General features: G+C 34.0%; 1 protein-coding gene across 2 annotated transcripts in view; it reads left to right on the forward strand.

Moving 5' to 3' along the window:
• C14H8orf34 (chromosome 14 C8orf34 homolog) overlaps positions 1 to 18,035 on the forward strand; it is a 441,268-nt gene that overhangs the window by 404,773 nt on the left and 18,460 nt on the right. For both annotated transcript variants that reach the window (XM_058275622.2, XM_071207845.1), the window contains exon 12: positions 2,965 to 3,058. In XM_058275622.2, coding sequence (XP_058131605.2) covers positions 2,965 to 3,058 — 94 coding nt within the window. The remainder of the gene's footprint in view (positions 1 to 2,964; positions 3,059 to 18,035) is intronic.

Raw genomic sequence — 18,035 nt, forward strand, 5'->3', positions numbered from 1 at the left:
AGATTCTATTACTTCAAACTTAGAGCTCCCCAAACTTAGTTACTTCCCTCTTCCTATGCTTTACTTGCCCTTTTATAATTCCCAAAGTACTGTGTTACAGAAGTATAATTTACTGAAAAGTTATGAATTTCAGTCTTATAAGACATTGCATTAGCAATTTTAAAAGTTCATTTTCAAGTTTCATTAAAGTATGTGAATTATATGAGAAAGTTTATTGTAATGGCATTGTATGCTTAACTCTTTGTTGATAGAAACATTCTATTAAATGTATCTGGAATGAGAGTATAATTTTATTTTGCACTTTAGGCAGCATGCCTCTGGGATCCTTATTTTATAGGAATCCTTTGGTTGTAGAAGTAAAATAAAAATGATGATTCCTTTTAGAAATGTGGAAACTGATGTTTTGTGCACTATTGCCATACTAAAACCAATGGGAAAGATACACTTAGTTAAATAAGAAATAAAGTATCCAATGGTGAAAGTTTGAGCTAAGGAACATTTTTTTTTCCCTTTAAATATATTGAACTTTCATGGCTGCATATGACATGAATCACTTATTGATTGGATTTAGAGAGCCTAAAAATAAGTTATCCATGTGGAATATCAATACTGCTGCTGAAGTTTATAAAGCACTTATTCTGTTCACAGAACAATATGTTGATTCAGGGCTAACAACTGTTTTATATGTGATACGTGTCTCCATTTCCCACCACTCCCATTCCCTATGTATATATATATATTTAACCTATGGTGAAGTGTTTTAGATAAAGGACGAATGGTTATTCATTTAGAAGTAACCCAGAGGAACTTGCTCTTGGGACTATGTAAAGTTTTTACTCTGCTCAAGTGTGGTTTAATGATCTTACTGAACGATTTTTGAATAAATTGGTAAAAAGAACATGTCAGCTCTTATTTTTAAAAATGTTCAAGATTTTAGCCCCTAGATCCCATCAAAAGGAATTGTAAGTAGTCTGATGGGCTGAGCTTTGGGCATATATAGAACTGCCTGTTGGCCTGGATAAAACAAGCAGGTGCATTATATTACTAGCTCTGTTCAAGGGCAAACCAAACTAAAATATTTAAATAATTTAATAATAGTAATATTTGTACTATTTCTACTACTCCAGTATTTTCAGATTCTTCCTAAACTATATATTTTACTGGAATATATTCCCATTTGTCCTTCATGTAATTTGCAGTAAACAAAGACTAGTCGATTGCTGCTTATCTGTTCAGGAATAAAGCCATTAAAACTGGAAATCAATCAGTAGTATTGTTTAAGATGTCTAAATTATTGCGAGAAGAACAATAACACAATTGACTTACTAGTCATGCCTTTTCTTATGAAAACAGACTTTCATATTTGGGCCAAAGTACCAAATAACCAAAATATTTTTAAAGTTAAAACCATTTATTTTTCATGGTCACTTTAAAACTTTTCTGTTTTCAGTAAAGAGCTTCAGTCATTTGACTTTACCTTACAAAACCAAAACGATCATTTTTCATTTTTCTTCTTTAAGCATCTGAGACTATGTGTTCTATTTTTGACAGACTGCAGGAATGAGATTTCCTTCTCCGGTACATGGAAAAAAAAAACTGAAATTTTACTTCTGCTGATCTTTATACTGGTCTAAAATTTCAAATCTAATATTTTTCACATTTACCCTGCATGACTAAATCCTACAATTTATAAATTTGAAAAAAATAAATTCTAAAAATTATTTATATTCTATATAGTTTCAATTTTCCTAAAATTTTATATCAAATGTTTGTATAAATTTTATATAAAATTTATAATTTATATAATACACCTAAATTATAAATTCCAAGGTAGAATATCTTTCATTTTTTGCTAACTTCCCCTACAGTATGCCATCTAATGCCACTCACACACTGCTTATTTTCTAAAGGAAATCAGGGCCTAGAAATTTACCATTATTGAGGCAGAAAAATATGAATTGGACAGTTACTATATAGTGATAGTTTTATTGTTGCAATAGGCATATAAAGGAATAGAAGAGGAATTCTGCCTTGGAGGATCAGGGAAGGCTTTCAGTGGAGGTGACCTTGAGCCTTGGAGGGAGTAGCAGTGTTTGAGACAGGTAAAGATAGGGGCAAGTCTAGGCAGAAACTTTAACATGTAGAACAAGGTTGGCAGTTCAGAGAGTATGACAGAATTAAAGAGCTATCCCTTAATTATAGTTGGAGTGGAAGTATCAATCAGGTGGAATGGGGAAGGGATGGTGGTAGATCAGGCTAGATGAGTATGGCTTGTGAAAGGACTTATGTTTAGATTTTATCCAGGGAATAATGAAGGAGCCACTGAAGAATTATGAGCAAGATAAAGATTATATCCTATGGCATCTTGAAAAGTTCACTCTGGCATAGAACTGGTGAGGAGGTTTAGAGGGGTTTGGAAAATTAAACTACAATTAGGATTGGAGATGATGAGGGTCTGTTGTAGCTCAATGACAGGGCATAGAGAAGGAAGTATATGAGAAATATTTTAACAAAAATAAGGAAGTGAGAAGAGGAAGGCAGGAGTGAAGTAGTAGTGAAGGCTAAAATGGACAATCTTCTTCAAATCCTTCTAACCTTCATTATCATTAAAAGGGTTTTCAAACTTTGATGGGAAAGGAACATTTTCTGCAATTTTATATTGACGTTTTCATGATTGTATTTCCAAGCATGTGTGCCAAGATTATTCAGGAAGGAACATAGTCTAGATATTTCCTCTTATTAAGGCTAAGTCTTACTAACAGGAATGTATTAAAGCAAAAAAAAAAAAAAGGATGAGTTCAGAGTTTGTGGCATTTCTGTATGTGAAATGAATTTAAACTTGGAACTCTTCTCTGTTGTGGGGAAATTCTTATTATGGTTTTTGACATGTCATTCGTTAAGACTGAATTGTTATTCCCAATGTCAAATTAGAGTTTAATATAAAATAAATTTGTTCTTTGGCAGGATGAATCCTTAAAACAATTGCAGGTAGTTCATCAGCCGTGGATCTTGCCAAGTGACACAGAGAGTGAGGGAGTAGAAGTAGAACAAGATAAACGTGAGTAGACACTGCTGTTTACTGGTAAATTGCTTTTAGCCAAAGGAAATTCACAATAAAAAGGCATTTCATTTTCATAACATTAAACAATTTCTGCGAAAAGTTTAGACTTAATTAGGGGGAATGTATAAAGATATGCAATACTTCAAGTCTATAACTCTTGATTCATTGTGGTTTTAATTGTGATGCTGAGGCCCATAAACTATAACTTCCTAGAAAGAAGTGTAGCACTTAGAGAGATGTAGTTATTCTTCCCTGAAAACCAAAATAGAATATTAAGTTGGAAAGTGAATTGTTTATAAGACTGTAGAATTATATTAATGATAACTTTTGATTATAAAAAAAATTTAATGTTAGGATCAACTAATTATGTTACAAATTATCCTTACTGATTAAATGAATAAATATGTGTATAGAAACTGTCCCAAATTCAAAAAAACAAATTAATATTATAATAATATTTAAGAAAAATAGAAAATATGGCTCTTGATCTTAGTTCCTGGATTATAATCATAACAAAGAATGGATTGTTTAGGAAAAAAACACTTTTGAGCTACTCTGTGTGTGTATATTTTACAAACACAGTATATATAATTGGGCTTTTAACTTTTACGCTGACTGTTAAATTCCACACATAGATGGCCAAAGTGGGCAAACCAGGTAAACAACATCTTTATAGAATGCAGTGTGCATTAGCTCTATACATATATACTATAACTTAGAATGGACTAAAACTTAAAGAAGGAAAAGAATTGTTCAAAATCGTGTACTATAGTCAATTCCAAATTCAGATGTATTTTCCTCCCCTCAAATCCATTTGTGTGCAGTCGGTATTAAGAGTGAGAAATGTGGTTTGGTAATGTGGAGGAGATAAAAACCCTCAGAACATTCTTCAACTGTTGCCGTTTAATACAGTTAGCCTATCTCCATGTGCTTTCACAAGATTTTGACAGTAGGTTGTAATTGTCTCAGGGAGAGGATATGGTGCAAGCGGTTGAGTGCCTGCTTCTCACATGGGAGGTCCTAGATTCAGTTCCAGATACCTCCTAAAAAAAAACAAAACAACAACAACAAGCAAACTAATGTAAAAACCAACTCAAGGGGTCTCAGGTTCAATCACCAGCTCCAGGTACCTCAAAAAAAAAAAAGTTGTAGTTGTCTCCTCTTCGATGAGGGTGCACATTCTTTGATAGTTCTTTTTCTTCATCTTATTGAATGATATAATAAATCATCAATAAATATAGAAGAATTAATTAATGGGTGACTGAATGAATGAATGAATAGATCTCAGGTACTTTCTAGATTGTTTATTGGGACTATTAGCAATTTAAAACAAATAATAATTGTTACTGTGAGTCATTGTCACAAAATATATTTATAGCTTCATTAAAATTTTAATATTGAACTTACCATTTAGCCATGAATCTTGCTGAAGATTCTCTCTGTCACAGTAAAGAAGGTCATTCTTGAGCTCTCCTTTCCATAGGCATAGAACCAAAAGATTTGATCTCAACAATGTTATATTTGGAGGTGACCCTTGACAATGGCAATTTTTTAATAAATCAGGTTTTAAAAATAATTAGGTGGTTATAGCAACCATCTGGAAGTTGAATACTTGCTAGCATTGTTGCTAAGTTCTCAGCTTAGTGATGCAAATGCTTGTCAAGACTGGCCTCCACCAGCCAGGTGCTAGGACATGTATAAGTTAGAAACAGGAAAGCATTGGCGTCTCTAATGATACCTGCATTCAATGCATGTGGCGAGATCATCTACCTCCGTTTCTTCTAAATGAAAGGAAATACATTACACAAATCTGTGGGGACCCAGGATCTGATTTAGGGTAGAGAGGCTCATACACTGTAAATTTATGAGTGAGGCTTGAAGAAGGTCGAGATTCATCATTCCAATAGTAATATTGGTTTCTTGACCCAGCTGTCTATAAATTATATCTAGGTAATTTTTTGGAATTCTCTGATTTCTCCTGAAACAAAATTATCATGGCAGATAGTTTCCAGATAATGTGAGGATCTTCACAGAGAGGTGTATTTCTTGCTGCATCATTTTTAATTTCTTTTTCTTTATTAGAGAAGCAAGTTTAAAGAACAACCTGGATTCCCACACACCACCCCATCACCAACACGGTGTGGAACATTTGTTACAACTGATGACACCATGTTTTTGTAATTATACTATTAACTAAAGCCCATGGTTTCGAGTTTATTGTTTAGTGTATTTCCATTTTTTAAAAAATGTTTATTCTGTTACCATATATACAATCTAACATTTCCCCTTTTAATCATATGCAGATATATATTCCAGTGCTGTTCATCGAATTCACAAGGTTATGTTACCTTCATCAACATCCATTACCAAAACATTTCCATCTATCTGGAAATTGGAACTCTGTACATTTTAAGCCTTAACTTCCTGTCCCCTATCACCACTCTATCCCCTGGTAACCTGTATTCTAGCTCCAGACTCTATAAGTTTGTTTATTCTATTTGTTTCAAATCTGTGGGTTATTGCATCACTTTTAAATAAAGCTGAGCTTAAATAAATTTTATAAATGTTCACCTGTCAGGACAAGGCGACTTTAACAATTATATGGGAGGCATTATAAACTTTTATTATAAAGAAGATAAGCAGAATCCTTAACTCATAACATTTTTTTAATCTTTACTCTGTTTTTAGTAGGAAAGTATAAATCACACACAAAAAACATATGTTAGCAGTGTACTTGTTTTTAGTCTCAGGCTTTGGTCAGAAGTCACTAAATAAATCATACCACAGATATTCAAATCTCCTGGGATACTTGTTTAATATTCGTATTGCTGGACTCCACACCAGACCTACTGAATCAGAATCTCTCCGTGCACAAGAATCTTAATTCTCCATTTCTAATAAGCTCCTCAGGTGACTTTTTGCTTATTCTAAACATTGAAAACTACTGAAATGAAGGGTACAATGAATCAGGAGATTGTGTTTTTATAATTGGATCCACTGTGTTATTAGGCTTTGGAGAATATTTCTCTAAGCCTCTTTCCTCACTTGTAGATTAAGTTTGGGTATATGAAGAATACATAGTTACTGTCCTCAAGATGATTGACATGTAAGCAAATTATAATGTAGATTCTGGAACCTGGAAAATAGTAACACTGGATTTCTATCTCAAAAGATTAATATACTTTAGATTAATAGAAGTTAATGGTAGAAGGTTAAAGATGACAACTTTTCTCTAACAGTACAACATTTGACAGTCGTATCATGTAATAGGATAGTGTGGTATATGCAAATGGCCTTTCCCTATATATTTATTTAGTGTTATGGCTAATTTCAAAGTTGCAACATGCTTATTTATTTCTTACAAAAATATGATGCAAGACATTAATTTTTTAATCAGGGGTTTTAACAAATAAACTTTTAAGTTTGGAATAATTTACATTTATAGAAAAATTGAAAAAATAGTACAGAGAGCTCCCACAGACACCTCACACAATTCCCCCTTTGTTAACATTTATAAAACCAAAAAAAACCAACATTATAATTAATTAAACATCAAACTTTATTACTCATCATTTCTTAGCTTTCTCTAGTCTGTGATAGTTTCTCAGTCTTTGTTTTTGATGATGTTTAGTTTTATGGAGTACTTTGTAGATTGTCCCAAGTTGGTTTCTCTGGTATTTTTCTTTTGACTTAATTATAATTATAGAATTTGGAACTAAGGCCATTGAGGTTTAGCTCCCTCATCTTATCATTTCAGGAGTTACATGTGATCAAAATGATATATTACTCATAATGTTCCTCTAGATAATCTGGCCAGAGTCATGTTTACTAATTTTCTCCACTGTAAATTTACCATATGAGTGGAAGTCATAAGTTCAGCCCACATATCAAAAATAAGTCATCCCACTGCCTTCTGGTCTCCATGCATTCTGATGAGAAGTTAGCTGTTAATATTAGTAAGGATTCTTTGACTGTGATGATTTCTTTTTCTCTTGCTGTTTTCAAGATTTTTTTCTTTGTTTGTGTCTTTCTACAGTTTGACTATGATGTACAGGTGTGTTTATCTTTTAAATCCTATATGGAGTTTGTCAATCTCCTTAGATGTGTGTAGGTAATGTTTTCATCAAATGCAGGAAGTTAGCCATTATTTCTTCAATATTCTTTCTGTCTCTTCCCCGTTTTTTTCCTCCTCTTCTTTTGGGGCTCTCTTTATAAGTGTGTTGGCCCACTTGATAGTATCCCTCAGTTCTCTGAAGTTCTGTTCATTTTTCTTCATTATTTTTATTCTTTAGACTGGGTACTTTCAATTAACCTATCTTGAAGTTAATTGATTCTTTCTTCTGCCAATTTAAATATCCTTTGAAGCCCCCTCTATTGAAATTTTCATTTATTTCTCAAATTTCTATTTTGTTCCTGTTATAAATTCTGGTTTTTTTTAAAGATTTATTTTTTATTTATTTCTCTCCCCTTCCCCTCCAGTTGTCTGCTTTCTGTGTCCATTCACTGGGTGTTCTTCTGTGACTGCTTCTATCCTTATCAGTGGCACCAGGAATCTGTGTTTCTTGTTGTTGCATCAGCTCTCCGTGTGTGTGGCACCATTCTTGAGCAGGCTGCACTTTCTTTTGTGCCGGGCAGCTGTCCTTACAGGGTGCACTCCTTTGCGCATGGGGCTCCCCTACGCGGGGGACACCCCTGCGTGGCACGGCACTCCCTGCACACATCAGCACTGCGCATAGGCCATCTCCACACAGGTCAAGGAGGCCCAGGGTTTGAAACGCGGACCTTCCATGTGGTAGGCAGACGCCCTATCCTTTGGGCCAAGTCTGCTTCCCTAAATTGTGTTTTTTTATTAAGGCTATCTGCTTGATGAAATTTTATTTTCATACTTTGTTTTGATTCATTTGACATGGTTTCCTTTAGATCTCTGAACATATTTATAATAGCTGGTTTAAAGTCCGTCTAGTAAGTCCAATATCTGGGCTTTGCCAGGGACAGTTTCTATTGACTGCTCTTTTCCTGTTTACGGGCCAGATTTTCCTGTTTCTTTCCATATCCCTCATTGTTTTTGTTGAAACAGGACATGCAATATAACATAAGGTGGCAAATCTGGAAATCAAATCCAACGCCCCTCACTTCCCATTCAGAGTTTGTTGTTGCTGTTGTTGTTGTTGCTGTTTGTTGGTTCAGTGACTTTCCTAGACTAATGCCATAAAATCTGTATTCCTTGTGGGCAGCACTGAAGTCTCTGCCCAGTTAATGTAGTAGTTATCTAATGATTGAACAAAGGTTTTCCTGAATGCCTTGAATCAGTAAGTCTCCCACTCTTTGCAAAAGGGCTCTGTGATGTACCAACACTCCAGAAGTTTATAACTCCACTTGTGCAAAACTTCAAGTCACCCAGAGGTGAGAGACAGGGCTTTCTCAGGTTTTCCTGGGCATGCGCACTGCCCTGCACATGTGTGTGGCCTTCTAGATCCTCAGGAATATGTCAGAGGTTTATGAAGTCCCCTATAGGCATCCTCATTCACCAACTGTCTGAATTGTTAAAAATCTTTCATTTCCAGAATTCTGAGGAAAAAATTGATTTTGACAATATTTGCCTATGTTCTTGTTCCTTTTAAGGAGGAATATATTTTTAGAGAATCCTATACCACCATTCCAAAAGTGTTTCTTATCTCCCGTTTTTCTTTTTTTTTAAGTTTTATTTATTTATTTTTCTCTCCTTCTCCTCCCCTCCCCTGCCATTGTCTGCTCTCTGTGTCCATTTGCTGTGCATTTTACTGTGTTCACTTGCATTCTTGTCGGCAGCACCAGCAATCTGTGTCTCTTTTTTGTTGCGTCATCTTGCTGTGCCAGCTCTCCAAGTGTGTGGCATCACTCCTGGGCAGGCTGCACTTTTTTTGTGCAGGGCGGCTCTCCTTGCGGTGGTGCACTCCTTGCGCGTGGGGCTCCCCTACGCGGGGAAGACCCCTGCATGGCATGGCACTCTTGCGCGCATCAGCATTGCGGTGAGCCTGCTCACCACAGGAGCCAGAAGGCCCTAGGTTTGAACCCTGTGCTTCCCATATGGTAGGCAGATGCTCTATTAGTTAAGCCAAATCCGCTTCCCCCATTTTTCTTTATTCCATCAGCATCAGCCTGGTTTTCTCTTGTTTGAGGAATAGGAATATGCATTTGAATCCTGGGTTATAGAACCAGAGAAATAACTTAGAAATTTTTTAATGCAGAATTTCCCAAAGTGTGCTCTTCTGAGTACTAGTTTCATGAAAATCTACTTAAAGTGATTCTATGGTAAAATAAGTTTTGGGAAATCCTACATATCATTGAATTTGAAAGACTCTCTATGGAAAAACATACCATTTATTTAATGACAGATTTTCAAGGGAAGCAAAACAACTCTACCATTTTAAATGAACAGATCAAGTATAATCAGTATTCTATTTTTAAAATGGGGTAAAATACTTCCTATTATTGGACTTGAGGAAATGTCATAGATTTTCTTCTAAAAATGGGCATAGTAAAGACACGGGGAAGTCTTGTAGCAACAAAACTTGCTTAACTGTGTTTAACACGTTTTTTGTGGGTTTTTTTTTTTTTTCAAGTTTCTTTGAGTTCATTTTACAGAATGCCTTTAAATTGCAGAGTTCCTATTAACTTCTGGAAGAACAAGCATTTTGGGATTTTAGGAAGCACTAATGTAATCTGATCTTCTCAATTTAGTGATGAAGAAATTGATGCTCCAAGAGATTGTAGGCTGGTCCATATTACTGCTCAGTTAGCCACCTGCTAGCAGAGACAGGACTAGAACCAAAGTCTTCTAATTAAGTTCAGTGCTGTTTTATCCCCACTGCACCATCCATCAGTCATCACACCCTCTCATTCCCCTTTCAAGGGGATGACATGACTTAAACTGTGAGTCTTGAGAGTGGAATTGGCTTTCATACGGCAATAAGTGGGATTATCACTGGATTATCCACCCAGTATGAGGCCAGGTTTTCCCCTTGAGTAAAAACCTTTGTTCTACCAAACGTAACTTCGGATTATTTCTTTCCAGGTAGTCTCCCAAGATTTGCATTTTAGAATTGTGTTGAGAGAGCTGATTATCATTTCAGGCCCAAGAAAAACCATTAATACTCCATGAAATAAATGGGTAGATGGGATGTGTGGAAGAGCAGGGGACTATGGATAAAATAAAGACCAAAATGATTTAATAGACAATTAGATCAGACAGGTGTCAGAGCGTCATGAAATTCGGAATCCTCAAGATTTTAGTAACATTAGGGATGTAGACTCAAAAATAGGGACTACAAATTGAACTATGCATACAGGAGATAAGTAAGACAGGACTTCGGTGTTTTGTTCTTATTTAAATGTCAATTAGGTTATCCCATACAGCAGCTGTATTTGTAGGGAAAGACAACTGGAATCAACTAAGAATAATAAAAATGTCACAGAAATAACTCCCAAGATTAGGTAAAAAAGGCAAAAACATCTAGCAAATTATGATAGGTTCTTGCTGTGAGTCAAAAGAAATCTTGGTAACTTTTTAATCTCACCTTTTCCCTTTCAGTCTTTGACTGTTCAGAAAATTATAAAGCTTCTAAAAAGTTGAGGGAATCTGAACTCATATCAGGTGAAAAATTCTCCAAGTTAGTAATCAGACATATGCATGCTTGGTATCTAACATCATAAATATTTTAGAATTGATCTTTAACCAATAAATATAAAAGTGTGTTAAAATAAGTAGTGTTAATTATCTGTTAGAAGCAAAACTTCTAATGCCAAATTGCAATTTTTCATTGTAATACTGATTATAGAGAAATATTTTGGTTACAAGTAAGTTTTTACAAATTCTGTAGGCCAAAAATGCTTCTGAATCATTTATATGGTCTTCATGTTTTTCATTTCTGTGGTAAACTCTGATATTATGAAAGGTTCAATTGATTCTTAAGGACCTAGAAAAAATTTACAGGGCTACATTTATTAACATGTAAAATTTAATCTCACCAAATAAACTATTATTAAGAGTAATGGAAAAACGTGTCAAGTTGCTCAGCGGGATATAAGGTTACATGCTTCAGACTATCTGCTCTGTTCATTAAAACTTCCTTGTGATGTGCAGTGGTTGTCAGGAAATATCATGATAGTCATCAGAGAAGGCTGTATTTAAATAAGGCAGCTGAACTGTCCTTTTGCAATATATAATTCTTTGGATTAGAGTATTGTATGAAATTGAATTCTTCAAATCTAAAAATAGGAGATATATGGTCCAATTTTTTTATTAAAAACTAAGTTATATATGAGCAACACATGTTTTTAATCCTTTTACCAAACACTTTCTGTTTGTCTTGGAATATTTTTGTATTTGCTTTAGGGTGGCCTAAAACTACAAAATAATGAAAACAAAATTAAAGAAAATCTAGTTCATTCTTTAATCTTGATGGACAGAGCTTATGAAGTCAGCATTATATCAGATGGGATCTTTCACAAATCGGAAGACTATACTGGCTGACTGCAAAGTAAAGCCTATTTGTTCTCTATGGATTTGATTCTGTCTTTGTTTCAGTGATTGCAAGCCCTTGAACATGTTCTCACCAGCCAAGCTGCCTTGGCTCTTTTGGCAGCATTAACCAGATTCACCTTCACAAATTAGACAGACCTTGGCATTTTTTGGTCCCAACCAGGAATTCAGTTAAGATCCTACAATAGGTCCCATATGCCCAGGAGGCTAGATGACTTCCTTGGATCAAGCATATTTGTGGATCTGGAAAATTCAACAATGTTTACAGGCATACTCATTTTATTGTGCTTTGCTTTATTGTGCTTCACAGATGTTATGTTTTTTACAAATTGAAGATTTGTGGCAAACCTACGTCAAGCAAGTCTATCAGCTCCTTTTGTGTCTCTGTGTCACATTTTGGTAACTCTTGCAATATTTCACACTTTTTCATTATTATTATATCTGTTATGGTGATCTGTGATCTTTATGTTACTATTGCAATTGTTTTGGGGAATCATGAACCGCACTCGTATAAATAAGACAGTGAATTTACCGATAAATGTTGTGTGCTTGGACAGTTCCCATTCCCGCCCCCTCCCCCAGGCCTCTGTATTTCTTGAGACACAACAGTATTGAAACTTGGCCAATTAATATCCCACAATGGCCTCTGAGTGTTCAAGTGAAAGGAAGTGTTACATGTCTCTTACTTTAAATCAAAATGCAGAAATGATTAAGCTTAGCGAGGAAGGCAGGAAAGCCGAGGTAGGCCAAAAGTTAGGCTTCTTGTGCCAGATACTTAGCCAAGTGGTAAATGCAAATGAAGAGTTCTTCAAGAAAATTTACAGTGCTACTCCAGTGAATATATAAAAGATAAGAAAGCAAAACAATCTTATTGTTTCATTATTTCTTAATTTATTATGAATTCTTTTTATTTTAAAAATGCGTTTTGTAAGACTATAGCTGCCATAGGCAGGGGTTCTTAACCAGGGGTCCATGAGCTTGAATTGAAATTGGGAAAACATTATTCTTGTGAGGATGTGTTGGTGTGGATGTGATATATCTATTAAATAGTGCATAGTATAGTATGGACTTCATAAAAGGTCTGTGGTTTTTACTTGACCGTGGAACGAAACAGGCTAAGAACCCCTGCTTAATGGATCTGGACAAAGTAAACTGAAAACCTTTTGCAAAGGATTCACTATTCTATAAGCCATTAAGGACATTTGTGATTCATGGGAAGAGGTCAAAATACCAACATTAACAGGAGTTTGGAAGACGTTGACTCCAGCCCTCTGGATGAGGGTTCAATTTCATAATAAAGTCTGCCTTTTCAAAGGGAACTAAGCAATTGTTTATTCCTGTATATGTTTGTCTAGGACAATAGTTAAAGGCAAAAGCCTAAGAACTAGTAGCCTGTGGACTGAATCTGTCTGCAAACATGCTTTGTTTAGCTAGGAAAATATTTTAACAGAAAAATAAAATTAAGATAACTCTTAAAAATTATGAGATCTCAAGTAAAAATCCAAATATCCTTCTCTTGGATTGACTTGTGTCCCTTCATAACAGCTGTTGGCTTAAACTGAGTAACAGGGTTAAATGACAAATAGTCCCTCCAGTTTACCACAGTCCCGACCATGTCCTAATGTCTCCCACTAAGTCTGTTTCATTCATTTACATGACATGATGCCAGGGTCAAAATTTAAGATTGATAGCTCTGCTCTCTGATAGAGTCATGACTCTTCCCTGTTAGCCAAAAATACCTCCTTCCAGTTACTCTAGGTTTTTCCTCTTCACCTTGTCATACTGCCTAAAACGTTACCAGTCCTGAGTCCTTTCAGCTAACCAGAAGACTTTCATAAATATGCCTAATAGTATTGACAGGTTTAAGCCCACCAAAATTCACACTCAGAGCTTAGTATAAATTAAATTTTTCTGATTGTATTTGACTTAATAATCAAGTAGAATCTGTCTAATAGAAGAGGAGGAGTTGTGATGCTTTAATTTGGAGAGGATATATTATAAAAAATTGGAAATATAAAAAATAATTATTCATAATCTTACCACCCAAAAATAACCTTCGTTATTATTTCTTTCCAGGCATTTTTAAATATCTTTCTCCCATGCCCTCTCTTTCTCTCTGTCATTCAGGTGTATGTACACATACATATGCACTTGATACACCTATTCAATCATCTGTACAATAGTGTGTGATGATATGCATCATTTACAAAATTTGATGATGTGATTTTAATTTGACATTAAATATTAAACATTTTACATATTGACAAATATTCTTATTTAACTATTTTAAAAATAAATACACCATCATTTATTTATTCACTCCTCCAAGGCTTGACACAGAGTTTTATCTATGTTTTATTATTCTAAATGGTACAGTTAAAATCTTAGCACATCCTTCTTTACCCATATCCATAATACGTGTTTTTTAAGTTTGTTAGACAAATTGCCAAATTCCAACCCAATTTCTTTCTTAAATTCCATGTTCAGTTAATGGAGGGGGAACTTTAGCTTAGTATATCGATTGATGACAGTAGTATTGTACTTTTTCAAGGATAGTTCTAAAATTCTTCAGTCCTATTTGAAACATAAAAGTGTATAATTTAGTATGTAGGTATTAAATCTCTAGTTAAGACACTATGAAAAGTACAAAATAAGTAAGATCTGGTTTCTGCCCTGGAGAAGATTTTATTTTTTTATTACCTTTTTTAAAAAAGATACATAGATCACACAAAATGTTACATTAAAAAATATAAGAGGTTCCCATACACCCCACCACCCCCACTGCTCCAACATCAACATGCTCTTTCATTAGTGCGGCACATTCATCGCATTTGATGAATACATTTTGAATCACTGCTACACAGCATGGATTATAGTTTACGTTGTAATTTACACTCTCTCCCAGTCCATTCAGTGGGTTATGGCAGGATATATAATGTCCTGCATCTGTCCCTGCAATATCAGTGAGGATAATTCCAAGTCCTGAAATTCTCCCATATCACACCTCTTCTTCCCTCTTCCTGCCCTCAGCATCTCCCATGGACACTGTCTCCACATCAGTAATATAATTTCTTCCATTGCTAGAGTCACAATAATTCTACAGTAGAATACCAGTAAGCCCACTCTAATCCATATTTTATTCCTCCATCCTGAGGACCCTGGGATGGCGATGTCCACTTCAAAATTTCATTTTAACTGAAGGAAAAAAGTAAACATGAATGAAAAAATTGCAAAAAAAAAAAAGCGAAAATGGCAAATTTGGTGCTGAACTGTAAAATTTTAATGCATAGTATTTTAAACGAGAAAATGGTTTCACAAAGTTGAGGAAATTGATTTGCAGTGGGGTTGTAGAGAACTTTAGGCTTGTGGTTGAAAATGGTGATTTCCAGGAAAGCAGTTTTCAGTGGGTAGAATGAAGCTTTCATGAAATATAAAATAAAAATTCTCTAAATTGACATATTTTAAATCCATTTTCATAATTACACAAGAATATTTTTGTAAACTATTAGAAAATAGGGAATATTTTCCATACTATATATATTTATAACTTGTGAAATAAAATATATATCCAGAAAAATACAAAAATAAATGTATAATTCAGTAAAAAATGACAAAGAAAACACACGTTAACCACCATCCTGGGAAAGAAATAGAATGCTGCCAGCTCCTGAAGCTCTTCTCCTGCTTGTACTTCACTATCTTGCAAAAGGATAGCCACTATTTTATAGGCAATCCTTTCCTTATTTTTCTGCATATCTTAACATATTAATGTATTTTTAAACATTATATTTTAGATTTTCATGATTATGGTGGTCATTTTGGTCTCATTCCTGATCTGAAGGAGAAAGCTTTCAATATTTCATCAACTAATAAGTTATGGTAGTATTTTCTGTATATATACCTTTTTACATTAATAAACTTTTTTCCTATGTTCTATCTGTTAGGAAATGTTTAAAAAACATGAATAGACATAAAAATTTATCAAGTTTTTTCTTCGCTTATTGACATTTTTCTCATTTACTAGTTAGTGTGGTTAATTCCAATGTTTGGTTTTCAAAAATTAATCTGGTATTGCATTCCTACAATAAATCTTACATGGTAATGATATATTGTCCTTTATATATAATGGGTTAGTTTAGAATTTTTCATCTATGTTCACAAAAAATTGGCCTATTTTCCTTTCTTGTAATTTCTTTCTCATGTTTTGGAATTAAGATTAGCTAATCTTATCAAATGAGTTGGAGAATGTTTCCTTATTTGCTGTTCTCCAGAAGTGTTTGTGAAATATTGGAATTGTTTCTTAAATGTTTGGAAGAACTCAGTGGTGAAGCTATATGGGTCTGAAAATTTCTTTATATGAAGATTTTTAATTATGCTTTTAATTTCTTTAATAATTATATAAATACTCAAATTTTTAATTTCCTCTTATGTCAGCTTTGGTAAATTGTATTTTTCAAATTTTCAATTGTATTATAATGAAGTATTCATAATATTCTCAATTCTTTTTTAATGTCTGCAAGTTCCATAGGAATGTCCTATTTTTATCCTTGATATTGAATATTTGTACCTTTTCTCTTTTTGTCTTGGCCAGAGGTTTGTCAATTTTATTAGTCTTTCAAAGAAACCAACTTTTGAATCTCTCTCCACTACATGTTTGGTTTATCATTCATCTCTTTTTATTTCCTTCTACTTTCTCTAGGCTTTATTTTCTATACTTTTTCCTCTTACATCTGAGATGTGTATTAATCATGATCTCAACAATAAGTAAGTAACATAATCAGAATAATTCAAGGATGGTTTGCATAGGGACTATTAACAATGCTTAAATGTTGAGCATTGTATATGAAAAAAAATTGCAGATATAATTTGAGATCTAAGATGATGTTATCTTCCATGAGAGAGGATTTTACTTTTGCTTCTTGCAGAAGGAGATGGACAAGATTATCTGAATATAATAAAGAATGGAAAGGATTTGAAGTTGGACTTTATTCCTTGACAGGGCTGCTATAGCTTCATTTTACCTTTATTCATACAGTGACATCCTTTAGAGTAGCAACCTCAAGCATAAAGGATTTATTTGAATCACCTTCTTTGGTAAAACTAGAGTTCCAAGTTTTGTCCCCCAAAATCTAGAACTCTGGTTTTTTTCCTGATAAAATTTATTTTATTTTATTTTTTTATTAGAGAAACTGTGGGCTTACAGACAATCATTCATAAAATACAGGATTCCTATCTGCACCCAATCACCAACACCTTGCATTGATGTGGAATAATTGTTACATTTGAGAGTAGCACTTTTTTGTAATTGTACTATGTTTTTAGCAGTATTTACCTTTGTTGCAATTAATGAAAGATTATTGAAATAGTGCTAATACTATATCAATAGTTTACATCAGATGCATTTTTTCCTCTATACTACCTTATTATTAACACCTTGTATTAGTGTTGTACAACACTAATGGTTAGTGTTGTAACATATTAGTGTTGTACTACAACACTAATACAAGGTGTTATTATAATTATATTTGTTATAATTCATGAAAGAACATTCCTATATTTGTGTAATTAACAATACTCCATCATCTACAATAGGGTTCACTGTATTATACAATCCTATTTTTTATCTTTTAATGTTTATTCTATTAACATAGGTATCCTAATATTTCCCCTTTTAACCACATTCACATATATAATTCAGTGCTGTTAACCACATTCACAATAATGTGCTGCCATCACCATCACCCATTTTCAAACCTTTACAATCTATATAAATTACACATCAACTTCCCATTCTCTGGCACCATCCCCTGGTAACCTGTATTCTAAATTCCAAATCTATGAGTTTGCTTATTATAATTAGTTCATATCAACAAGATCATACAATATTTGTCCTTTTGTGTCTAGCTTATTTCATCAACAAAATGTCCTCACGGTTGACCTATGGTGTCACATGCATCAGGACTTCCTTCCCTTTTACAACTGAATAATATGCTATTGTATGTATATACCATATTTTATTTATTCGTTCATTGGTTGATGGAAACTTAGGTGGCTTCCATCTTTGGGCAATTGTGAATAATGCCACTATGAACATTGGTGTGTGATATCTGTTTGAGTCCCTGCTTTCAATCCTCCTGAGTATATACCTAGTAACAGGGTTTCTGGATCATAGGGTAATTCTATATTTAGCTTCTTGAGGAACTGCCAAAATGTCTTCTGCGTTGGCTACACTATTTTACATTCCCATTAGCAATGAATGAGTATCCCTATTTCTCCACATCCTCTCCAGCACTTGTTGATTTATATATATATATTTTTAATTGTTGCCATTCTAGTGGGTGTGAAATGATATCTCATGGTTTTGATTTGCATTTCCCTAATAGCTAGTGATGTTGAACATCTTTTCATGTGCTTTTCAGCTATTTGTATATCCTCCTTGGAGAAAGGTCTATT

The sequence above is a fragment of the Dasypus novemcinctus genome, chromosome 14 (genome assembly GCF_030445035.2).
Source record: "Dasypus novemcinctus isolate mDasNov1 chromosome 14, mDasNov1.1.hap2, whole genome shotgun sequence".
NCBI classification, from domain to species: domain Eukaryota; kingdom Metazoa; phylum Chordata; class Mammalia; order Cingulata; family Dasypodidae; genus Dasypus; species Dasypus novemcinctus.